Below are 24,188 nucleotides of genomic sequence, written 5' to 3'. Positions count from 1 at the left end.
ATTCCGATTTGTGTGAAACCAGCATGAATGGAAAGTGTGAAAAGCAGGTTTATTTGTGATTAGCATGTTAGAATATCACGGTGGGAACCTCAAAAGTATTTTGAACCAGTTTGACTCACTGGGCCTGTAAAAAAAGTAATATGATTTTGAATGAGAGCTCAGACTTTGAACTGTTGATGTAGATTTCTGTTGAACTTATATAAACCAGTCATATGCCCACTTTCAGATGCCATGGTTTCAGTCCAGTACTTTCGAGCAGGCAATCGTGTGGAGTGGGGGTCTCTGACCCTGACCTTCATCATTGTACCCTCGCTGGTGATGCAGGTGTTCAGCACCAGGTGGTTTATGGCTGATGACAACATGGGTGGGTGGATCAGCTGGCTCATCCATTGTATTCAGATGGGGCCTATCTACAGGTGAGCCACTCATTCTCACGGCGAATTTAGGAAGTATTGATCACACTAAAACTGTTAACAGTGGTAACAGTCAATGCAGCAAATAAAATCCACATACAACTACATGTATATACTAGTATAGAGTGGGACATGGACCAGTCCAGGTTAAGTGCAGGTACTCTCACCTCTCGAATAAAAGTACCCCCTGGAATAAAAGTACCCCCCGGACAAATCTTCAAAATGTAATAAAAGTACCCCCTGGAATAAAAGTACCCCCCGGAAAATTTAAAAATTGACATGTAAGCCAAATTGTTTATGCTACTAAAATGTGTTCCCACGGTGTATGTATCCCAAATAAACATGACTCTGGAATAAAAGTACCCCCGACAAATCTTCAAAACCTAAAAAATATACCCGCCCAGAATAAACATACCCTCAGGAAAATTACCAAATTATCAGCCTGCATTCTTACAAGTTATTGAAAAGTACATGTACATGGGGTATATGTCACGTACAGTCTAATCTATATCTTAGTACATTAGCCATCTATATTCTAACTCGAGATCTGACTCTAAGTTCACACAATTTGTTATCATTGCATTGCATGCATACATTGAGCAGGAACAATGCTATCAAGTTTTTGAAATAAGAGTCCTTGATTTTTTAAGCTTAATAATTATCAGAAAGATTACATTAATAGAGTTTGAAGTTGAACAGAAATTTACAATATGCTGAATAAATGCTCTATACAAATTTGCACTAATGTGTAAAAGTTGTAAAACCCATAGGCCATATAGATATATATATATACAGGGATCTCCCCAGAAATTCATAGCAGGGTGGAGGAGGGTGCGAAGCTATTGCATTTTGTCGTTTCCAAACACAAATGGAGGTCATTTCCTGCAAATTCAGTTCTACATTTTCTGTACAACTGCAGATGTATAAGGCAGGAGAAAGGTTCAAGATCTGTACTTAATTACCCTCTTTATGTTTAAAAAAAATTCTATTAGCATCCTTAATTTTGAAAAAATTGGGCATAGGTTACCCGGATGACCCCTAACCGGGGGCCAACGGTGCTTCCACGAGTTCAACAAGTGAAAAATACATGATACAAAATGTACATGTATTTACTACCTGGAACTTGGAGCAAGTTTTCCAAAGTGTTACTGACATTAATATATTAAAAAATAAACCAAATCCTATTTCGGTTTAGTTTTTAATATATCAACATTAACATATTACTGACATTAATATATTAAAAACTAAACCAAATCCTATTTCCCAAACAAATCACATATTGACAAAGCTAAACAAATGAATCATGTCTATAAACTCCACTCAAAAACAATTTTTGAGAGACACTCGGGTCGCGGTACTAAGCGTGATAATCTCTAATATCTCATCTGATTCTCCCAATGTAAGAGGTAAGGGACTTCACAATCACAGCATCCAACCGCACATTCATAGAAACAACATTACATTTTAACACAAAAAAAACAATAAATTCGGAAAATTTCTCAATAATGTTTGAAAATTAACCTTATAAAAATATTAGTTAATTTTTTATTTCAGTTGTAGCCGAAAAAATTTTTTTCATGCGTTTAAAGTTTCGTTTTAGCACATTGTAATATGTACTTTGTACATGTATCTTGTACATTTGGATGCAGTCTTGACCTTTAACCACTGTTATTGTGAAACACTGTCGGCCATTTTGGCAGTCTCGCCGTGGATTTTCGAGCCGTTTTTCGAGCAAATTTCAACCGTTTTAAACATTTTACGGCCTCAAAACTCATATAACGAGGAAAGCAAGCTGTAGTTGTTATTTTCATGCGTAACATTTCTTCTGGGGATGGATTATTTTTCCGCCGAGCTGCCGAAAACTAGCGTCATGCCTCAACCATGTGGTCGGGCGCGGCCGGCCGGCGGGAGTATCGGTGAGCTTTCACGATGTAAACAAAGACATTCGGAGTTGTTCACATGAAAATTTTGTTGTGAAACGCCGGCGGGGTGTCAAATTTTCTACCAATAACGAAGTTTTCTCTGCGGCGTCATGGCGAGATCGACAATTCATCGTCAATTCACAAGATTGTGCCGGCAATGGAATGAATAGTGGCCCGATTAGCGCTCGATCCACGCCGCCTGGCCGAAGAAAATTGGAATGACGAGCACATTTATCGGGGATAAAATCCCCAATTTTAAAAATTATCGGGGAAATGTTGGAATAAAATCCCTAATTTTGAAAATCTATGTTCAAACTTTTATGTTCAGGACCGAAAATTTGTCCTGAACTTGGTTTGATTCTGAAAAAAAATAATAAACGTACCGTCTAAAATAAGAACGTACCGGGCGGATTTCGAGGCGAAAAAAAATAAACGTACCGGTACGTTTAATAGAGAGCTGAGAGTACTAGGCATTGGAAATACCGCTTTCAAACCCTGCCAACAGTTAGAATAAAGTCTTCATCAGCATGTGGTCTCTGCCTCGCCACAGGTATGTCCAGGCCCTACAGACTGGCTGGGAGGCCAGGAAGACCAACGATCCCATAGATTTTGAGCGTCTGTACCAGCAGCAGAGTGACGTGTGCATGCTGCGGCTGTTTGAGTCCTTCATGGAGTCAGCCCCACAGCTGATACTGCAGCTCTACATCATGCTTAAATTGGGAAATGCCAACTTTCTTACTGGTTTGTACAATCTTCTCTCCCGGGCTAGGGTGGCACTGGCACAGGCAGGGCATTCCACTTGGGAATGGTATGAGGAAAAATGAGTACAAACTGCCAATTCTAGAAAATGAAAGGAACTTGTAAAGGATTGCAATTCAACAGTGTACATGTTAATCCTTCTTTGTGTATAACTTTATATTAAGTTCAATTATATGACACAGTGTCATGTAATTTGTCATGTCATGTAAACTGAACATGCCTGATGATGACTTGATTCCCCAGGTACCTCAGCATGTGTGTCGCTGATCTCCCTGTCCTGGGCCATCGCTGCCTACAGTAAGGCCATGAGACAAGTCAGGAAGGACAAGAAGAAGATCACGTGGGGAGGGCTGTTCCTACAGACAGTGTGGCGTATCGGCATGGTGTCATCTCGGGTACTGGCACTGGCCATGTTCGCATCAGTATACAAGGAGTGGATCTGTGTTGTCATTGGTATGTACAGTTCCACTGTCACTAGTTCAGCTGCTCAGTGGTCGAAATACTTTTTTTCAGTACTCTGCAATATTGCAGAAGAGTCAAAATTTTGTTCTGCAAATTGGAAATACTTTCTGCAAATACACAAGCCTCCATATTACAACCTTTCTGCAAATACACAAGCCTCCATACTACAACCTTCTCAAACCAATAATTCCTTTTTTGCATCATATATAGCTTTGTAAATCTGTACAGTAGCATTACTGGACTGCAGGAGAATTTCAGGTTTATAAGCATAAACTATGGATTGATATGCAAATTAGTGAAGACAATTTTTTGGAAGTCCAAAAGAAAACAAAAGTTAGACAAGTCAAGACAAGGATGATGCAAATTAGTGAAGAAGTTCCTGTTGTTTCAGAACAGTCTGTCCCTGGGGCCTGGGAGTTTTAGTTTGCTAAATTGAAAACTAATGAATCTGGAGCCTATTTTTCCTTCTGCAAAATTGCAGATTGTATAATTTTTTCTTCTGCAATCTTGAAAATCTATCTGCAGATTGCAGACTGCAGGCAGGTATTTCGGACACTGCTGCTGCAATATTTTACTATATATATATATATACATATATACATATATATATATATAGTCATATATTTTTAGTCATGGTATTCTAGACTATTTTGTACTTGTTAGTCTTCAAAGGGTGCAGATTAAATTCATAGTTGGTGCTAATTATAAAAGAGTAACACAATAACTTGTATACACCACACTCATGTACATGTATATTTGTATGTCCCCTCCACAGGCGTTCACTGGCTGTTGATGACCATTTGGGTTTGTGTGCAGAAGACAGATTTCTGTGACACCTGGTGGGAGGAGAGGCTGTTCAATGCTGTAGTAGGGGTCATCTACTGCTTCTGTTTCTTCAACATAAAGGTAAGGCCAGTAGACACAACTCCTACAAAATATGATCTGGGAAGCCAATTTTTGAAGTCAAGCACATTTGAATGAAGTATTTACTACTGTAACAATACTAACTTATTATATTGTTATTAACTTCCAGGAGGGTCGGACCAGGAGACATATTGTAGGCTTCTACACAATCATGTTGCTGGAGAACTCAGCTCTGATGGCAGCATGGTACCCCTTCAGGAAGCTGGGTGTCTGGTACAACATCCCTGTCATGATGGCTGTGTGGGGAGGCTTCCTCATTGGTACATCACCTTCCTTGTTGGCTTTGTTGTATAAATTTCACACTATTCAACACCCTATCCTAGGGACGTCCCCATCCCCAAGTTGTCCTATCCAAGTTTTGCTTTTTTAGCCTGGGTACCATCCTGGATAGTTTAGGATGGTACCCAGGCTATTTACTTTTGGCATGATGAAGTCATTGTTGTCATCCAACGTGTAACAAAATACATTTCATTCTGATGGATTTTTTTCTCCCATACTACAGGGGCAATCACTATGACCATGTACTATAACTACTGCCACCCCAACCGTGATGGCAGCATACCCGGCTGCCCTACACCAGGCCAGTACATCAAGGCTGCCTTCGGCTTCCACAGAGCCCATAGTGACGACACTGAACACGACGCCACAGATCTCCACATAGAGGAGCTGGATGACATAGAAATACTTCCCAGGTCACGACCTGCCTCCTGCCCACCCAGCAGAACCCCGAGTGTGCAGGTGAAGACACCTGGAACACCTGGCATTGTGGCAGGAGCGCCAAGTGTTCTGGAAGGTTCCCTAGCAACACCAGATCTTCACAGCTCCCTGCTTAAAGCTGTCATGTCAGTGTTAGATGTTTCTACTACTACTGAAGTAGACGAAAGGTTGCCCCCAGCCAAATCTTGTCCTGATATATATAGTGAGCAGCAACGCTTGTCAGAAGTGTTGAGTGCACTACGAAATGATTCTTTAAAGTCTTCCTCCCAAGAAGTGCTTTCTGCTGGGGCCGGGGTCCCAGACAAGGGGACCTGTAACCCGTCATTTACAAAGTCTGAGGAGGTATTAAGTGAGTGGGGGAAGACCAGGGATTCCTCTCCGCCTAGAATCATCATCACTCCCTGTAGTCCCACTGACAATAGCAACATAGGAAGGCCAGACCCCAAGGTCGTCGTACACAGGATGAATTTTAAAGACAAAGGCAGGAATGGAAGGCAAGGTGTAAGAATGGGAACTGCCACATATCTTAAGAAACCCTTGGTGGGCAGGAGGTATATTCCTGTAGAGTCAAGACTGGGTGAGGATGATCCTGGTGGTACAGTGACAAAATCACAGAATAGTGTAATGCCATATAGTGTTGAAGTTGGTGGTTCCCCAGGGTTAAGGAAGAGGGAGGGACACAGTCCTGCTAACATGCCAGTGACGGTTAGGTTGGGGATAGGGTCACCCAGGATTGAAAAAAGAGGCCAGGGAGTTGCCAAGGAAACATGGGAGGAGATATACCTGACTCCCAAAGCTGGATCTGGGAAGGCAAAGAAGGCCCTAGAGTTTGCTGAGGACAGTGCCCCTAGCTCTGTCTCAAACACAGTCCAGAAACAAAGCACAATCAAAGGTACTACGAAACCAAGCAGTGTTATCACTGACAGCTTACCATGTGAGAAACAAAATGATCCAACATGTAGTAAAATAGTATCATCAGAATCCAAAAATGAGCAAATGCATTTACAGAAATGGCAGCTTTCCATGAAAAATGAAAGCGACAAAGCAAGGAAGGATGCTAAAGACAATCATGAAAACTCAGAGCATGCCAAAGTACTTGAGCAAGTTGATAAGACTACTGGTCCTTCTGAAGCCAGTGAATCTCATGATCGCAACAAAGTGGGGACTTTGAAACAAATCAAGAAACATTCTCCACAAAAAAAGAATACAAAGAAAGGAAACAAAGAAAACCATTCACCAAAGCCCCAGACAGCTACAGCAATCCTTACAGCCATTGAAACTCCATCAGTTCACACTAGCGATAGGACAATGGAACTGGAAGCAAAGGACAATGGAATTAATGCACCTTCCATAAGCACAAGTGACACAAAAATTGAAAAGAAGCTTCCAGTAAATTCTGAAATGGTCTTCCCAAAACTAAGGCACTCCCCATCTATGTCCAGGAAGTCCCTTTCCAAAATCCCATCCAATGCTGTTTCGGCCAAAGTCACACAATTCCGTACAATGACTCCCCCAGATAGTCCTGGGAACTCCTCACCCATTCCAAACAAGCTTGACACCAAACGTTCCAATCCAAAGAAGGAGAAAGGTAGAAAGTCCCTGGCAAATATACCAAAGAACACGGTTGCAGAGAAGCTGAATAAGTTTGGGACCCCAGAGAAAGATGACAGAAATATGAATCAAACGCTCAGTTCAACCAAGTTTGGGCAGGCAGAATTACAGACTGGTGTATCGTCAGTCTGTCAGAAGGAAGATGAGAAACCAACGGTTGGGCTTAAGGGGTTAAAACCAGTCAGGAAGTCCCTAGCAAATATTCCCAGAAATGCAGTTGGAAGCAGGGTTTCTAAGTTTGACTCCAATGTGTGAACCATCCAATTTTTACACAATCATGTAAGATACCAAAGATATCTTGCCATGCCTACATGTACATTGCTGAAAATGAAGAATTGGAAGAATACCTGTTACAATGAAATATTAAGGGACTGCAGGCAGGGTGTAATGGTACTAGAAAAGTCCCCTTTGACAGACAAGTTTGAACAGAGCTAACTTAATGATATGATCAATGGATGTGAAGATAATACCTTCTCAAAATGTACATTGTAATATACTTTTTACTCTATATATGCAAATTGAATTATATGTACATTCATCAGCATATGCAAACTTGAGAAGGTTGAAATTTCAATTATGATCTATGGTCTGTATTTTGACTTTACTGGAAGATATATCTCCATATAGTCTATAAAAGAAGACCAACTACAAATGAACTTAGATAAACTGGCAGGTTTTATATGCAGCATAGAATGTGCAACTGTATTGAGCCATTGATTTAAGAAGTTACACAGAAGCACATTACAAATGTAGGGTTTTAACTCATTAACTTGTACAATATGTTATACAGCATTTATATGTAATACTATATAGAACGATATTGAAACAAGTTTACACTTGGAGCTGAACATTACAAATTAAGGATTTTAACTCACAAATTTGTACAGTATCTTATATATTTGTATGTATCTCTATAGAATGGTATTGATAGAAGTTTACACATAAAAGGAGCTGAACAGTGTAATGTTTAGAGGAAATAAGTTACCCCGGTATGTGTTTTTATAAGCCTCGAGCAAGGAATGTATTTTAGGAGGTAAATTTGCTAAGAAGCTCGATCTTTTATTACATGTAGCTGAGTACTATATTCAGACAATCATGATGATGGCTGCACTAGTGGTGTTTTATGACAATGTCACTGTGTAGCAATATGTTGCAAGTAATACTGTTAAGTATAAATCATACTATGTAAATTATATTTTTTACTATCCCACTAAATGCTTCACACCGGTAATAATACTGCCATGCCTTAGAAGATATGTGTGGCTTGTCTGTCAAACTTACTACAATATTTGTATTGCTGATTGATGAAAAGTAATATACCAAAGTAACAGTTACTGAAGAATCTGCCAGTGGATGTATTTTCAAAATCTGTAGATCTAACTGTTTTATATTTGTGGTGCTTTGTACATTCACCTGACATGTGTCTTTGAATCATGAAGGAAATTTGTGGTAGAAATACAGCATGAAGGACATGTTTGTCTGGAAGCCTAAGGAATGCAGTGATGGCAGTGTATTGATGCAGTGCATGCAAGAAATTTATTCTTATTGCCTCTCTAAAGAAACTGTGTGATGTCTGAGTTTGGTGATTCATGTATACATGTATAGGATATGAATACATATTTTAAAGTCATGGCAAATGTGACAAAGCTGGACGATTTGTTTTATCTCATTTTCTACTCACTGTATCTAATACAAAAATACCACAGGAAATGCATGTTTTTCTTTGTCATTTTATTTGCACCCAGAAAGCAAATAGAATAGCCTGTCTGTTGGTACCTTACATGTAGTTAGGTATACATATTTTTGTACTTGCTAAAAATAAGAGCTGGTTCATATTATTTTTTACAACATCCAAACACAGTCCATCACCACTTCAGTAAATTATGTAAATGATGTATTTACAATGTAGCATATTAGTTTGCATATAAACCATATGTGTATGAAGAGGGTACAATATCACTTATACATGTAGAATAACCAATATTATATTTTTACAATTACTGGGAGGGGGTGTACAATACAAATGTATAAGCCCTAGGCCACACCAATTTAATTTCTTGGTTAACGGATTTTTCTAGAAAAACTAATGGAGCCCGCGGGCCTAGACATCCTATTATGGCCCAAAATGGTACGATAGGAGCCATAAAGTCAACACACCAGGCTAGTTCAAATTTAAACAATGAATTTTGAACTTTTAATGATACCACTGCATTGAAAGATGGAATAACTAACAACTAGGAAGAAAAGGATTGTTTTCAACTGTTCAGGGCATAATATGAGCATTTTGCAGTTGATTCTGAACCAGAATCTTTTTTTTTTGGCAAATCAGAAAAAAATGAGAACCAAGAAATTAAATTGGTGTGGCCTTAGGTTAAAGTTATCTGAAATTAAATTTGGTCAAACACTTAATGATAAAATAGATTGAAAGAATGTCCCCATGCCTAGCACCACAAGATTATGTCTGCCACTTAACAAGGCAAAATTACCATCATCTATGGAATGGCATGTCAACTTTTATTAGTTAATACAGTATATGCTTCCCACCATAGTTCAACGTAAAAGACAAAAGATGTTAGAGATTACTTTGCAACTTGGTACAATATACATGTAGAGCGACATGCATTTTCAGAATACACAACTTACACATGATTCAAACATCCATTCAATTATTTAACATTTTAGTAATAACCCAGCAACAATGCATCCTACTCCATGTTTAATATTATGAATAGAAACTTACTTTTAAAACTTAAAGAAAGCATGAATAATTTAACTCAGAATTGAATGACCACAACCATTGCTCCTTTGCACAACACAAATCCTTGTAAAATATCAGTCACTGATGTCAGCAGTTTTAGTGATTGGTCCTTCCATTCATTCCCAGCTCTCCCAATCGTCATCCAAGTCTCCAGTGTCCTGAAACAAGGTCAACATTGAAAATGAGATGACATGTTTGAGTTTGGAAGGAGGACTATACTGAAACTTTGGGGTAAATTTTGTTAGTACAATTTGAGTGGTACAAATCATTGATGTCTATCATTCTAATCCATACATTACCTTCCCATCTTTTTCAAGAGCAGCTTGAGCAATCCTCATTTCTTCCTCTGTTAGGTCCAGGTCAAAGTCCTTTTCCCAATCATCACTCAGGCTCTCTGAGGAATCTATAACAAATATAGGCATACAAGTAAAGTTTCATGACCATCTTACCGGTACTTGTATGGGACAAATGTAGTTTAGAATATGGGCAGGATTGCCAAGATGGACCCTTTTCAGGTATCGAAATACCTTTATTTTCTCACTGTGCATCCTAAGCAAAAACTTGCATTTGGTTTCCCATCAATATTTCAGCTTGCTGTCCACATCTACTGTTTCTTTAAGAAGGGAAGCCATAAGCTGGGCCATCTGTAAAGGTATCGCTCACATGTTGGCCAAGACAGGAAGAAGTGTACATATTTCAGAAGCTGGGCCACTACAAACTTTAAAAAGGTCGCTTTGTATGCAAAAAAATCATGATAATTTGTGTGCCGGGCAACCTGGCATCTCCAGTAAGGTTCACACAGAAAACATGACTTGCTGGTGAGAGCGGTTATTTCAAACCCTGTTTTCTCACCTTTGGCCCCACTGCTGCCACCAGCAGAAGCTGGGGATGCACGATCCATCTCCACTGTTTTTGTTTCTGCCAGCAGTTCATGCACTTCTTTCACATCTTCCTTCTTACTCTCAGCTGCAGGCACTTGTGGTTCAGCTTCTGGACCCTTTTCCTCTACCTTCTCTGTAGGTATCCTGACTTGGGCTTCAACTTGTACAGCAAGACTATCTACGATAGTTTCTTCTGCGTTTGCTTCCACAACCTGGTCTGATCCCACTGTGTCCAAAGATTGCTGTTGTTTTGGCTCAGTTCTTTCAGCAATACCTGTCTTATCTTCAGAGTCTTCTTTGTCTAGACTTTCTTGGGTAACTGTGGAAACTTGAACCGCTGGAGCTTTGTCAGATTTCTCAGCCAGAGAGGTTTGTTGTACTTGCACTTCAGTCTTTGCACTTTCTGTTTCTCTTGTGTCTTCGATGTCCGGTCTGTCGACAAGCACGACATCAGAAGAATCTGACGATACGGGACTACTCCTTTTGGCTGATTCTTCCACATGCACTGTCGAAGCTTCATCAGATGACACTGAGGCTTCAGAGGATGGTTTTTCCAACATGACAAGTTCAGAAGATCCCTCAGATGACACAGCACTTGAACTTTGCTCTTCCTCTGGTATGACAAGCTCTGCTTCCCTTGGGGCTGATTCCTCATTTTGCTCTTCTTTTTGACCTAAATGAACAACATGCAAGAGCCAATAATGGTGAGATCTGTATGTTAATGTACAATATCATTCATCTGTGAACTTGCATCTGAATGAAGAATGGAGTGAACTTTTTAAGGTAAGCTGGTATTTATAACTTTGATACATGTATATTCCTGCTCATGGGATTCTTGTATGTCAGAGAAAAGTTGAACATTTACTGATGTAACTGGATCTCAACATGACAATGTTGTGTACCTTGTTGAGTTGCTATAGCCCCTTCACTGATAGCAGGCAGGGTGGAGGCATCAGGAGTCTCCCAGCCCCACTCATCCTCATCTGAAAAGTAGGAAAAATCTCTCACTTAAGTTTGATTAGGCTCACAGCAATCTAGGTATAACGTGTACACGCTTTTCAGTCACAACAAAGGAAATCAGAATATTTAAAATGTATTTACATTGTATCTTTACAACCAATTATGTCTTGCTTTGTTCTAAATCATAACCACTCACCATCTTCCCATCCAAGGTCATCACTGGGGCTGGTGTTGTCAGCACGTTCCATCAGAGCCGCTCGGCGGGCCTCATCCTGGATTACACATGCAGAAGTGCCTTAATCAGTTAAAATCCCATGTTCCTCTCGCGCCTCAGTCAACATAAAAAAACTCACTCATGGATGCTATCTGCAACATCTTTATAGAATATATATCCAGTTGTTTAATTTGGTATTATGTAATGGCCATAGTGATATGCAACTATCATAACTCAGACTACTTCTCAGCAAGTTTCCTTTTTTTTATGTCAGTTTGACTGGCACTTGGATCTTAAATCTAGCATATTTGTGGAGATTGTAAAAAGTTTGTAGGGAAGACATCTCACCTGCTGCAGTTGGTGTAGCTTGTAAAAATACCTCTGCCAGAACTCGGAGTGAGAAACAGCTGATGGGACCTGGGAAAAAGAAGCATGTCAAATCTAAATCATATCAAGGCTTGTCTTAAAACAAAATAACGCTTGGGTACAAAATAATACTGGGGTACATGGATCCAAGAATTGGCTGCACTTTACACCTATTTCCTCACTTGGTGAAAATGACTACTTGGTGAGAGTGGTTCAAATCTTACAGTCCAGTCTTATGCAGCTTGTACGTACTATACAAAACTGGTGTGTTACGCCTAAAGGTGGTTTAACAGTTAGCAAAGAATTACCGGTACTCACCAAACGTGTGTACAGAGCTCTGACTTCATTTTTAGCCACCAATAAGTCAGATATGTCGCCTTTGATTCCTTCCAGGTCAAAGGTCTCCAGCCACTTGATATACAGGTCTTGAGGGCCTAAATATCAGCACAAACAAAGTCAGGGCCAACAATCTGTAATGCTGTGTTCAGCCAGGTGTGTTGCTGTTGACACTGGTGTTTGTTTTTGCTACAATGGCTTGAAATATTTTTTTCTGCATACCTGATTAAAAGATTGAAAATTACTAGCACCTGATAAATTTTACCTGCACAACTCAAAATGGACTCCTTTAAGAGTAAAAGATATCCAGAAACTGAAGAGTTGCATGTTATACCTACCATCTGGTTCATTGCAGTAGGTTCCAGGATCAATCTGCATGTTGTGTAGCCGAGCCTGTATACAAATAAAAGCTGATTTTTGTTTCATCATAACAGCAGTGCAGACAGAAAACAACAGGACATGAAAACAAACACACAGATGATAACGTTTCAGCATTGAAATGTAGGAAATCAAATTTTCTCAACACTGATTTTTTTAATTACACAGTTTTAATTACACATTTGAAACATTTCTATACTCAAGCTTGAAATGTGAACAATCCTAGTAAACAATTCTACAGAGTGAGCAGTATGTCAACAAAACATACTGAACCTATGTGGAACCCAGTTTTTTCATGGTTGTCGGACAGTGAATGTTTGGTTTAATATTTTTCATATTGCAGACACAAATGCAAAGCCACACTGTGCCTACTTTAAACTGCTATGCACATTGCATTAGGGGTTTCACGTGTGCTGCCAGCATGCCCTGCTGAGAAGGCATACATGTACATGTACCTGTGCCCTGCCATACACAGCAGTCGGTGAGGCTGGCCCAATACGGATCTCTTCCACATCATCATCGTCCACGGCCAGACTTCGTGAGATGGCGCCGAGAAAGTTGGAGAGGCCTTCCTTTATAGCACCTCCAGTTGCTGACTGCTCTCCCTTCATAGAACACACATCAACAGACATGTATACTTGACGTTGAACATTGGTCTTGGAAGATTTTATGATATGAAAGAAAACTTTATGATATTTCCTGGCTGTCATTCTAATACTAATTGGCTAGTCAGAACAAATTTCTAGTGGCTTTCAAGGCATCCCTAAAATGCATATACTAGAATGTATAAGTCATGTATGTATATGATGCAACAAAGCTTTAATGCACTTCTATCACTTCAAAAGTCAGGGAAGTTATTTGCATTACTATCCAAAGCACATCAACCAAGCCACCCCATCTGACATGCATTTAATGTCACATACCAGTTCTGATGGTAGAGAAATCTTGCGTTCCTGTTTGAAAAATCACAACTTTAGGACTTAACCTTCAAAGGTTAACAAATACCAGTTGCCGCCAGTTAGTAATGTTTTGCACCATTTAATCATTTATTTTAAAAGGGAAAAGCTCACAGGGTGCAAGAATTGAAACTGTGAGAAGTTCATAATGCATCATTCTTTGTTCCTTTCTGTTATTTTTTCCATTTATCTATAGAATAACAGTGTCTGTCCTGCAGGCTTCGAAAAGTTGCATAGAATAAGTCCAATGCATTTCATGGGTGCCACTATTGAAATTTCAAAACCAGAATCAGTGATTGAAATTAATATTGACACAATTTTTTGTTGAGGGACACCAAAATTTTAATGCACACTTTGCGTTCAAATGTGTGTTTTCTAAGGTGGGTATTACATTTATACAACACGGTGTATTCTACATCACCTTTGGGTTGGTACCTTGGGTGATACATAATACACATCAATTGATGGATATTATATCTGTCTTCTTGCTCTATTGCTAATTAAAAGCTATACTAAGTAGACTTTCTGTGCAGCTGTACTTACATGTAGCTTCCCCTTGACTGTGGATGCTGTGGAAGCCACAGCTGTAGCCGTGTCCTTCTGAACGACTGTGGAGAACTCAGTCAGGTCCCTCTTCATGAAGTCAAACACTTCACCTGACTAAAGATATACAGAAAGCAGTCAAATGTACTATTCAACCATAAAGTAGAGTAGAGTAGAGTCAATTAGGACATCCGTATAAATAACCATTGATTGGCCAGCTAAGAGCTGGAACTCACCAAGGATCAATTCAAACGAAGTTAGTTTTGATAGATTTTTTGAAAGATTCGAATCGGCCAGCTGGCCTTTGACATCACAAAAATATATCGCGGCACAGTGAGTCTAGCCTTTGGCGAGATGACTCAGTTCTAGGTTCCACAGTTCATGTACTGTATGGTTTAGAAAATGTTTGTGTCAATCATGCTGAATGTTATCACTGTATGATTTTATTCTGCACTTCAGACTGAGTCACCCAAAGAACTGTGTCGTCATCTGATTCAGTATGAAAATTCCGGTCTTACCTTATCTTTCGCTGCTTTGACCCAGCCGCTGAACCACGTGTCGCCTCCCCTGGTAAAACAAACCAATATTTTCATAATAAGACGGCATTCGGCAAATTCTAGGCAAGAGAATCGGCGGAAATACCAAGAAAGAAGCACCAAAACAACTCAGCAGATTACGTCAACTCACCCTTCCGCCATCTTGACTGGTCGTACTGCGCATGCGTGCCAACCTCTTACATTATTACTAACAGGTGCTGCGAGAAGTCAGACTCCATTTGATACTAAATACATGTATTACTAGCAAAGTAGCAAAAAAGAAATTCCTATGCACCATTACAAGAAAATTCCGATTATAGAATAAAAGTTGTTTATTCAGAGAATCACTGTTTCAAATATCTACTCTTCGAATTCATTTCTTTACATTTTTGTCTTTTTTCCTTTGATTTTGGCATTCTACGACATTGGTATCGTTTCTAAATGTTTTCCTTGCAACTTATGGTATATTTTTGCTCATTTAGCAACTGTTTTTGCACGATTTACAGTATGGTTGAAAACTTTTTTTTTTTTGGAAACGGCCGAAAATTCATGCGCGCGCGGATGTCATCCATATAATCAAATCAACATGGCCTTATGGCTAAAAAGTTCAAAGTTTAACTTTTCATTCTCCACACTGTAATGTTATGTTGAATAGTAATAGGCCAAAGATATTTGCAACGTATGCGTGCGATTCCAGATACCGAGCTTGTTATGCGACTTACTTACTAGATAAGTTTGAGTGAAATGAAATTCACAAAGGTTGATTGGTTGGAAGCGTATTAAAATCGTCAGGTGTTCCGTTGTGTGCGTTAAGCTGCTAGGGTAGTTACTTAAAGGTAAAAAAATCACTGATATGAAGAATTGAGTGGGTTCAAGTCGAACCGCAATGGCACTGGTTATATTGTCACAAATTTTATGAGAGGAGAATTGCACATATAAAGTATGTCGTCAAACATGTGGTTGAGTTCCCCTTTTCCTCACGCGATCAAATGACCTTTGTTGTATTAACGAAACTGTATACTTGTTCCAAGATGGCGGGGCGTGCTACACTAGAGACTGTCGAGTGGATCGACTACAGAGACTTTAGCCCTGAAGAGTTTCTTGAAGAGGCCAATGACTTTCCTCAGATGGTACAAATCAGCGAGGGTTTCTATGGCGACGGAGAGATGTGGAGTTTCTCCTCGGGACAGATCTTTAAAATCCACGGAGTGAAGACACAGGAGAAAGTGGTGACCACGGTAGAGGGAGGGCAGGACACACCCGGAAGTAAAGTTGACAAACTTCATATCCCCCTCAACTATGGGGGGCATTTTGAACTCCTACCGTCGGAACCATGTTCAGAAGGCGTAGACGTCGTCTACAACAGTGTTAAGGAGGTGGCTAAGAACTTTCCACGGTACGTCTGTGTTGATTCCGACATGTCCGTCACAAGCGACTTGGGAGGGGTTCGCCTGCACCGCGGAGACCAGTTAGAACTGTTACAAAACGCCAAGCGACCCACCAAGAACGGACTGAAGCCCTTTCTGAAGTGCCTTGTGAACAGTGAAAAGGAGTGCTTTCTGCCTCACGGGTGCCGGGGAAGATTTTTGGTGATTCCCGACGAGAATTCTTACACCATATCGGAGATAGTGAAAAGGTAGGTCCGATAACGCCGTTTCCTGTTGGGAAACAGTCAAGGATTTTATGTACGTACGGACATAACTAAACCTTTGCACAATATTAGGTATGTTATCCGCAGCCTATCTAGCCACAGTTGCCAAGTTACGGCTAGATGTCTCTCGACATGTCTTGCTTCCATATTACATGTACCATAGACACAAGGAGTGTAGCCTTGTATTTATTGCATGCCCTTTCGGAAAATGTTTAGCTATCACCTTAGGTCAGGCTATCAAGCCAGGCAACCAGACTATAGTCTCTTTCTGGACTCCGTTGGCATGCATGAGGTAAATATTGGAATTTCCTCGACACAATGAAACCTAGGACCTGCAGGATACTTGAGGGGAAATTAAGGGTTGCAAGTGGCAATCTCTTCCTGTTATGATTATGTAATGTGGCGGTCTTTTTGTTAACGAACCCAGAAGTCTTCTCTCCGTGGATCCAAGTTGGAATAAATAAGCCGTGAAAAAAAAAGAAAAAAAATAAAGCTGGGTAACTGTTGGGCATCCTAGCCTTCATTATTAGCCTTCCTGGTTTAAAAGTAGCGGAAGAGGAAGCACGGAAACTCTTTCCTGCTAAAGCTGAAATGTTTAGGGAAGTTTGGAGCTACATGTATTGCACAGATGATAAAATTGACATTATGTCAGCATGCAGCGTTTCAAAGAGCGTTTACCGTAAATTATAAGTTTTCGACAAAAAGTTTTCACTGTCTACAACTTTTCAGATTCCCCCTCCCCCGGCGTGTGCAGTTCTACGGTGGTTACATCAACTACTGCTCCCCAGAAGTGATGCAGTCACTGGGGTACTCGTTCGATGGTGTCCTGCGATTGGAGGGGACCACGTTGGAAAAGTACCTTGTCGCCACCACCCAGGGTCTGAGCAAAAAGTCCGAAAACAAGAAAGACCTCCTGGTTATGCCTGTCAAGGCGAAGGTACGTCAATAGAAAGGGAGGGGGTTCTAGATCTGTTGCAAGCTTTGCACCTTGCTAGTATACATAGCCCTAACTTATAATGTACGAGTAGAAGCAAATGGCAAAAGCTGCAAACTTTGTTTATTCTTACAGATCAAGTTTCTAGTCGCTAAGGGTCTGTTTGAGCGAAGCTCCGAGTACGAGACCGTATTGACAGCCTTCAGTCGTGACTTTGACGTAGACAGGATGTCAGAACATCCCTACATGACGTTTGAGTTCGCACCCCTGACGTACCCTGACGAGGAGGAGCCTCCGCCGCCCCTGAGTCGGGGCCTGAGCGAAGAGCCGCCCGCGCCTGGAGCGGAGGAAACCCCGCCGAATGTCGACCGCTCCAGTAAGCCAGAGAGCCTGGTGAGAGAGTTATCTACTCCAAGAGCATCAACATCTTCACAAGCTGAAACAGGTAAACATATTTTCGTGAGCCGGCCGTGCTACTGTTCCAGAGGATTGTCAGTGGTGTCATTTTACATATTGTTTACATTTCTATTTACCTCGACTATTCCACCTTACGCGTACATGTATATGCGGGCCTTTATAATGCTTTCATCATAAACCTTTCTATCTCGTCCCCAATCTTAGAGAACTACGATTATGACAGCGACGGGGAAGACTACGAGACCATATCTGACGACGACTATGATTGCGTGCCAGATAGCATCGGACCCGCTGGAAAAGGTTTGTAGGAAGAAGTGTTCACAGAGGAATCAATTCTTAGCTTTTTCCTACTGGGTGCCTCTACTACAGTTCCTGTAAAAAATTGATTCTCCTCTCATAGGCTAAAACAAAAGAAATACCTGGCCTTACATGCACATGGTCATGTGGTATATCATTATCACTCAATTAAGTACCCTGCTGGAAGCCAGGTTTTAATTTGGGAGCCCGGCAAAATAAATAGGCCGGCACTCAGACTAACAATCTTTCATCTCAACTTTGAGGAATTGAAACTTTCAAAAAACAAACGAGACTTTTGATAAAATTATACGACACAAGAAACATACAAATTTGATTATGAAATTGTTATGTTGGGCTCTTCATTTAAGTCCCCCCGTGATGTTTTCAATTGTCAGGTGGAACCAGGCCTGTCGTCCCACCAGAAGAGGGAGAGTACGAACTTATCGACGAAGACAGGTCAGCCATATTGTCATCTTAAAGACACCGATATAATTTCAAAACAAAAACGATTTTCTGGGTGAGGAAACCTGTGTGATAGACTGCCATTTCTTTGCACATTTTCTTTATCATCTCATACTTGAAACCTTGATGATTATATTACCGCCAAGGAATAGCTAAAACTAGCCTATGAGGGGCTTTTGTACGTTGACCTCTGTGCTGCCCTTACCTTCGGTTTACCCATTGTTTACCCAACAACGTCTGTGCTGTGTTTACGTTCAGAAGTCAGTGGATGAACTTTAACCCCCTTTGTTCTCAGTCGGTTAGCTTAGGAGACCGTTACAGTGATAACCATGAAAGAGGTCAGTCTACACCTTCACAGGATTTGGCGCGGGAACGGAACCGAAAAAGTCCTAAGAACATAAGCTTCTTGTTTTGATGACATTAAGTTGTGAATGTTTACATTCGCGGGATCACATGTCAACGCTATTTACTTTTATACACTAGTAGACGTTTGTACAGTCACATTGACCCTTACCGTACAGACTGGAGCCTATAGGGGTATGCAAACGTTTTTTACGCACGACGCAAATCGTGAAAGATGCATAAAGGGCACTGCACGCGACATTTACTCATACTCATAGACATGAAGAGCAATGCTTTGCATTTCTCTATCAGCGATTTGGATCGATGCCAACAAGGAAGCAAATTCCACAAGGGCCAAGTCTACATAGCAGGAAGGTGGAACGTGTGGTATTCATCATGTTTTCTCCACTTGTTTGATCTGCCACATTTTTGGCAGATCGGTTATAAACATCTAATTGGCAGGTCAGTTATGAAAAAATACTATTAGATTGATTGGTGGATAGCCTCTTTACAATACCCCCCACAAGCCGGTAGGGGCCCCAAAATACAATCAAGTCGGGGTCTCATCAAGACCTACCTACTTAAATCAACATATACAGCCCGTCTAAGCCTTCTCGAGTTGACACACACAAATACGCACACACAATCTTGACAACACATACACACACACACACACACACACACACACACACACACACACACACACACACACACACACACAAATACACACAAACGCTGCCAAAAACATTAACCTCATTGGAAATAAGAAATAAATAAACAAATGAAATGTTTCCCTCTCTTCTGAATCAGGGACGTGTCGCCTGATGGCGCTGCTGCTGCTGCCTCAAGACAGAAGACAGCCCAGGCCAAGGCCCAGCCCCAGCAGAACCCTTTTGCTGCCGAACTCAAAGGCCTGCTCGCCAAACGTGCACAACCCACCAAGACAACTCCTAGCAGCCAAGATCCAAATTTCAGCAAAGGAACTCCTTCTGAGCCATCCACGACACAAGCAGTGCGTCCTACGTTCGGAGCTCGAGGTCAATTGAAATCTCCAACATCAAAGCCGGCCACAGGCCTAACCAGCGCAGAAAAGGTAGGTCCCCTAACCTCCTCCCCCAAGCCCCGTCCTGCCAAACCTCCTGTTGCGCCGAGGCGAAAAATATCGTCTTCCTCAGATGAACCAGGACAACCGACCAGTCCCGGCCAGCCGCACAAGGCTGACCCCGTCCCAACGTTGCCAACTAAAGTGACGGGTCTAGTATCACCACTGAGGGCTGTGAAACCCGTGGTAACTGAAGACGAAGATAAGAATAAAGGGAGCGAACACATAAGTGTGATCCACAGTTCACAGAGGGAAACAGCAAGTCGGAAAAGAGAGGTACGTGCTTTATAACAAAATCACCATATTTACTTGTAAATATGTCAATCAGTATGTAAATAAATAAATATGAAAATAGTCTGCACTGCAAACTGCAAAACGGTGGAAGGGTACCGGTTCTTTGCTTGCTTCTATCTGTGGTTCTATTTAAACTAAGTATGTGTAGGTGACCCTTCCAAGCTCGTTGTACTTTTCTCGCCCAATAATTGCCCCCCCCCATTTTATTTTATCGAAAGTTGTTTGTTTTCTTGTTTTTTTTTGTCTGTTATGTGCAGATGTTCTCCAGCCTAAGTGATGTGCCTACAGAACTCTCCCAACTGTCTATCAAACAAGTCAGTCACTGTCTCCAACTGCTCAACATGGCCGAGTATGTGCCAAGGTAGGATAGTCTCATTCTATTAGCCTCTACCAGGCTCTCACAAAGCTCTCTGGCTGGCTTCTCTGTCTGAAAAGAGTAGACGACCAAATAGACAGATAACATGCCAGGGGAGTTGGTCCTCTAAAGGAATAATCCCTTGGTATGTCATTTGTCTATTTGGCCAAGTCTACTCTTTCTAACCACCTCTGAAGCCTGTTACAGGCTATAATTCTACTCATAAACATCTATTGTGATAGCCTGGGTTCCATCCTGGTTAGTTTACGTCCGCTCCCACAGTCGCTACCACCAACCTGACGAACTTATTAACGAATGGTTGATTGACATGGAGCCTTAATCACATGTAGGTTTGAGAGGGACCAGGTTGACGGGAACTTGATGTGTGACCTTGACCAAGAGATGCTGACTGAGATGGGCGTGTCACGTGTTCACAGCATGAAGCTCAAGAAGTTCATCAACGGATGGCGGCCAAATGCAGACAACTGAGTCTTGGTGACACTTGGATGTGTTAGAGATAGCATGACTTAGCTGACCCAGTGTAATGAGTCGTTTCATTTTCATTCATACAAATACAAAATGACAAAGCTTTTTGCTGAATAAATATAGTGTATCTTGATAATGTATCTTTATAAGAATGATTTTACGTCACATAAACGGACGCAGAACCAGACATCGTTCATGATTGATAAATTTTCTTCGTCAGTTTAACCTTTTGTTTGCCAATTACTTGGAAAACCTGAAAAAGGATTCTGCTGGGACACTGCTAGCCATACTCTATGGATCTCCAACAAAGAATGGTCCACTTTCATAATACCAATCCAGGGCAACGTAGTTACAATGGAGTTTCTATACACCCCATAAAAGTAGCCATGGGCTTGATGCCGATTATTGGACTTCTTGTCCTGTTGCTGCCTAGATTGTCAGTCCCAGTTGATTAGTTAGTTAATTTTTTGTTTAACAGAAACGTAACAGCTTTATCTATATATATACATCTTGTACTTTTATTCGGGAAATAGAGTTGTTAAAACATTCTCATTTATTGCGTACATTATAGTTAATTGACATGGATTAAATATTGACAAGTTGGAAAATCATGTCATCCCCATTTTCACACAGCGGGAACACATACTCATCAGATAGGCCAACAGTACCAGTCAACTATCTGATTTATAACTGAATTCATATGCATGGGTCGTGTCATTCGATCCAGATTACGGCGTTGTCTTAATAACCAGTTTGCCTGGTTATTGCATGTACTCTTAATGGTACTTTCACTATTTTCGACTGCAAAAGTCCTACAAACTTAAAAATTTCAAATAGAAGCGTAAATTGCCATGAATTGAGAGTGAATTTCAGTCTTCTAAAAAGCATTGCATTATAATTACAATATATGGTTCAAGCAACAACTTCTCTGATTTTCGCATCCTGTATTATATAGATCTATATCTTAAAGTAGCATAATGTCACGCCTCAGGCAAGGCAATAAAGTACAATATGTGCATATCTGGTTTGTGCTTTTTCCTAGTAGTACATGTATAGTTAGGCTACGCATGGCACAGCAATATTGGCGGGTAAGTTACACATTATGACCTGTTGTATCCAGAAGCGTGCCTTAGTAAATTAATTCAGACAGTAATGGATGGATCTATGGAGATGAAAGTACCGTCATAATGAATGAAATACATTTTATGCTCTATCATTGTGTCCTACGCTTTTTACATATATTAGGATACATTAGGAAGCAACCTAACTAAGCCCCCTTGAAGACTTCTTAAGACATCTATTATGTCATGACTCCTTTGAATGGATACAGGGAGGTTTCTGGAGGACCACTGAATTTGCCATATCATTATCATTCCATGACAATCTCATGCTTCTATCCTTTTGTTTATCCTTTCAATCATGAATTGAAATACAGTGTCATTTTGCAGATTAGGTATGCAGTAACCTACAGTTTTGCTTCTTGCTTCACTGTTAAACTTGCTCTTGGGATGTTTACGGTCTCCATCCCCGAATGAACTTCAGAATCTTCAGGGCGTCTAACTTGCGCAAGTTCATGTCCTGTGTCATGATGGTCTCATCCACGTCGTACAACAGAGCTCCGTCTATCCGCTCCCTCTCAAACGCCGCGATTACGTCATTTCCGAGGCCGAGGTGACGTAGGCATGCCGTCACTTCCGAGACGGATAGTGTCGACAAGTCGTCCGGCGGGACCCATGGTGACGGGTCTGCCGACTGTCCGTGTTCGTCTTTGCCCGGTGGATCCGTCATTGCCGGTGTCTCAAAGTAGATCTCGGTTACGTTATCGTAGTCAGAGTGTGTTTCTGAATCTTCTCCGACAGGGACTTGCTGAGACGCATGGCTCCCTTTTGTACCTTGCATGTAGCCAGTAGCTGACGGCTTGGGAAGCGTCGCTTGTACGGCTGGGCTCTTCGGGCTATCATAGGTTGGACTATCATCGTGACATTTCTGTTCATCAGGCGAGCGGCTGGGGACGTGAGGTGGTGACTGGTACTCCATCTCTCCTTTGTTTTCTCTTTGTTCGTCAGGTGCATCAGATGAGTGCGGAGGGAATTCATAATGTTCTTCCTCTTGCTCTGGTTCCTTGGGTAGCGCGAGGGGTATGTTGAGTGGTGTTTTGTAGGAAATGATTTCACTTTTTGTTTCCATCTGCTTGACCAAGTCTTTGACACTGAAGGACGCACGTTTCCCAGCGGCTGGGTGGTCTCCCTCGGGCGTTACATCATGTAACGTGTCGTACACGGTATTTTCGAAGGCGGCAAATGATGTGGGGCCTTCAACAGTCGACGTGGTGATTGGTTTCAGTGCGGTGTAAGTGCCACCCGTCAAATCGGTGTAATCATCACTCGTGTTTCGGTCGGATGTCGATGTCGCTGCTGTAGCTGAGCCCTTGGGTCTCGGCGGTACAGGCGGCCTGGTCTTCTTTGACTCTTGTGCCTTTTTCAACTCGCCCACAAACCCCACAGGCACCGCTGTTGGGGGCATTTTATTTCTCCGTGGTTTTATTTCAGGCTTTGCAACTTTATCTGTCGAATCATCCTTTTCTGTCGGTGGTTCGACAGGAGAGTAGTACCCAACACTATTGCCCTCTTCTATAGGCGGTGCTGATGGGACTACTGTCTTATGTAAGTCGGGATCCTGGTAGTCGGGAGTTTCCTCGTATATAGGGTTGGTTGGCGCAACTTGGGCGATGTCTCCTACGTTCGCGTATGAGTATGGGTATGTTGCAAGATCTGCGGGCTTGAACAGTTTGGTTCTGTCCTGGTATATAGAGGAGTACGGTTTACCCATAACGAGGATGAACGAATCCATGTTCTTGCTGTCCACGAGAACGCTCGTGCGAACGTTGGACTGAAACAGGCGCAGAATTTCCTTGTTCTCCGAGAGTTCCAGGTCGGCAGGACTGAACTGGATGTCTGTGTTGATAGAAAACTCGACCTGTGAAATTTGCCCGTCGTCTTGAACGGAGGTGCCCACGATCACTTCGTCCCTGTACGTGTGGAACAGCCTGACGTACCCCGTGAACTCGTCGTCCTCCCCAGGGCAGTCTCCGTGCACGAGTTTGACGTCCTGC

General features: G+C 41.4%; 4 protein-coding genes across 8 annotated transcripts in view; 2 read left to right on the top strand and 2 right to left on the bottom strand.

The window, feature by feature from the left end:
- Positions 1-174: 174 nt before the first annotated feature.
- On the top strand, positions 175-8,909 carry LOC109476675. The gene is made up of 6 exons (XM_019777685.1): positions 175-416; positions 2,886-3,076; positions 3,338-3,547; positions 4,332-4,462; positions 4,590-4,740; positions 4,983-8,909. The coding sequence occupies exons 1-6, from the start codon at positions 232-234 to the stop codon at positions 7,061-7,063; spliced, it is 2,949 nt and encodes a 982-aa protein (XP_019633244.1). The 5' UTR covers positions 175-231; the 3' UTR covers positions 7,064-8,909.
- A 193-nt stretch (positions 8,910-9,102) lies between these two features.
- Positions 9,103-14,919, bottom strand: LOC109476686 (BSD domain-containing protein 1-like). 2 transcript variants are annotated; one of them, XM_019777695.1, is made up of 13 exons: positions 14,888-14,919; positions 14,719-14,767; positions 14,201-14,317; positions 13,625-13,654; positions 13,157-13,306; positions 12,662-12,716; positions 12,306-12,421; positions 11,970-12,038; positions 11,604-11,679; positions 11,350-11,430; positions 10,419-11,120; positions 9,866-9,969; positions 9,103-9,724 (listed from the first exon to the last, which is right to left on the bottom strand). In XM_019777695.1, the coding sequence occupies exons 1-13, from the start codon at positions 14,896-14,898 to the stop codon at positions 9,683-9,685; spliced, it is 1,602 nt and encodes a 533-aa protein (XP_019633254.1). In that variant the 5' UTR covers positions 14,899-14,919; the 3' UTR covers positions 9,103-9,682. The 2 variants fall into 2 exon arrangements, with proteins under 2 accessions (XP_019633254.1, XP_019633262.1); XM_019777703.1 differs by lacking the exon at positions 13,625-13,654 and having other exon boundaries at positions 9,106-9,724.
- A 600-nt stretch (positions 14,920-15,519) lies between these two features.
- LOC109476182 overlaps positions 15,520-24,188 on the top strand; it is a 9,345-nt gene continuing 676 nt past the window's right edge. The window contains exons 1-8 of one of the 3 annotated variants that reach the window (XM_019777072.1): positions 15,524-16,372; positions 17,117-17,324; positions 17,457-17,766; positions 17,943-18,038; positions 18,431-18,491; positions 19,650-20,217; positions 20,493-20,596; positions 20,941-22,092. In XM_019777072.1, coding sequence (XP_019632631.1) covers positions 15,726-16,372; positions 17,117-17,324; positions 17,457-17,766; positions 17,943-18,038; positions 18,431-18,491; positions 19,650-20,217; positions 20,493-20,596; positions 20,941-21,079 — 2,133 coding nt within the window. In that variant the 5' untranslated portion in view covers positions 15,524-15,725 and the 3' untranslated portion in view covers positions 21,080-22,092. Of the gene's footprint in view, positions 16,373-17,116; positions 17,325-17,456; positions 17,767-17,942; positions 18,039-18,430; positions 18,492-19,649; positions 20,268-20,492; positions 20,597-20,940; positions 22,093-24,188 lie in introns of those variants that run through there. The other 2 variants (XM_019777085.1, XM_019777078.1) reach the window with 2 other exon arrangements.
- The window catches only part of LOC109476164 (GRB2-associated and regulator of MAPK protein 2-like), a 7,200-nt gene continuing 4,623 nt past the window's right edge, over positions 21,612-24,188 (bottom strand). The window contains exon 3 of one of the 2 annotated variants that reach the window (XM_019777063.1): positions 21,612-24,052. In XM_019777063.1, the coding sequence (XP_019632622.1) occupies positions 22,589-24,052 (1,464 nt within the window). In that variant the 3' untranslated portion in view covers positions 21,612-22,588. Of the gene's footprint in view, positions 24,132-24,188 lie in introns of both variants that reach the window. The other variant, XM_019777056.1, reaches the window with a different exon arrangement.

Source organism: Branchiostoma belcheri, unplaced genomic scaffold (genome assembly GCF_001625305.1).
Source record: "Branchiostoma belcheri isolate BF01 breed outbred unplaced genomic scaffold, Haploidv18h27 scaffold104, whole genome shotgun sequence".
In the NCBI taxonomy this organism is placed as follows: Eukaryota; Metazoa; Chordata; class Leptocardii; order Amphioxiformes; family Branchiostomatidae; genus Branchiostoma; species Branchiostoma belcheri.
Note: the sequence above shows the minus strand (reverse complement) of the source record. Positions and strands in the feature narration are given on the sequence as shown.

Coding starts and splice junctions, on each gene's coding strand:
- LOC109476675 (XM_019777685.1), top strand. CDS start 232: ATGGTTTCAGTCCAGTACTTTCGAGCAGGCAATCGTGTGGAGTGGGGG. Junction 3,077..3,337: donor AAATGCCAACTTTCTTACTG/GTTTGTACAATC, acceptor TTGATTCCCCAG/GTACCTCAGCATGTGTGTCG. Junction 4,463..4,589: donor TCTGTTTCTTCAACATAAAG/GTAAGGCCAGTA, acceptor ATTAACTTCCAG/GAGGGTCGGACCAGGAGACA.
- LOC109476686 (XM_019777695.1), bottom strand. Junction 13,655..14,200: donor CAGTCAAGGGGAAGCTACAT/GTAAGTACAGCT, acceptor TTTTTCAAACAG/GAACGCAAGATTTCTCTACC. Junction 12,039..12,305: donor GAGCTCTGTACACACGTTTG/GTGAGTACCGGT, acceptor TCTTTTTCCCAG/GTCCCATCAGCTGTTTCTCA.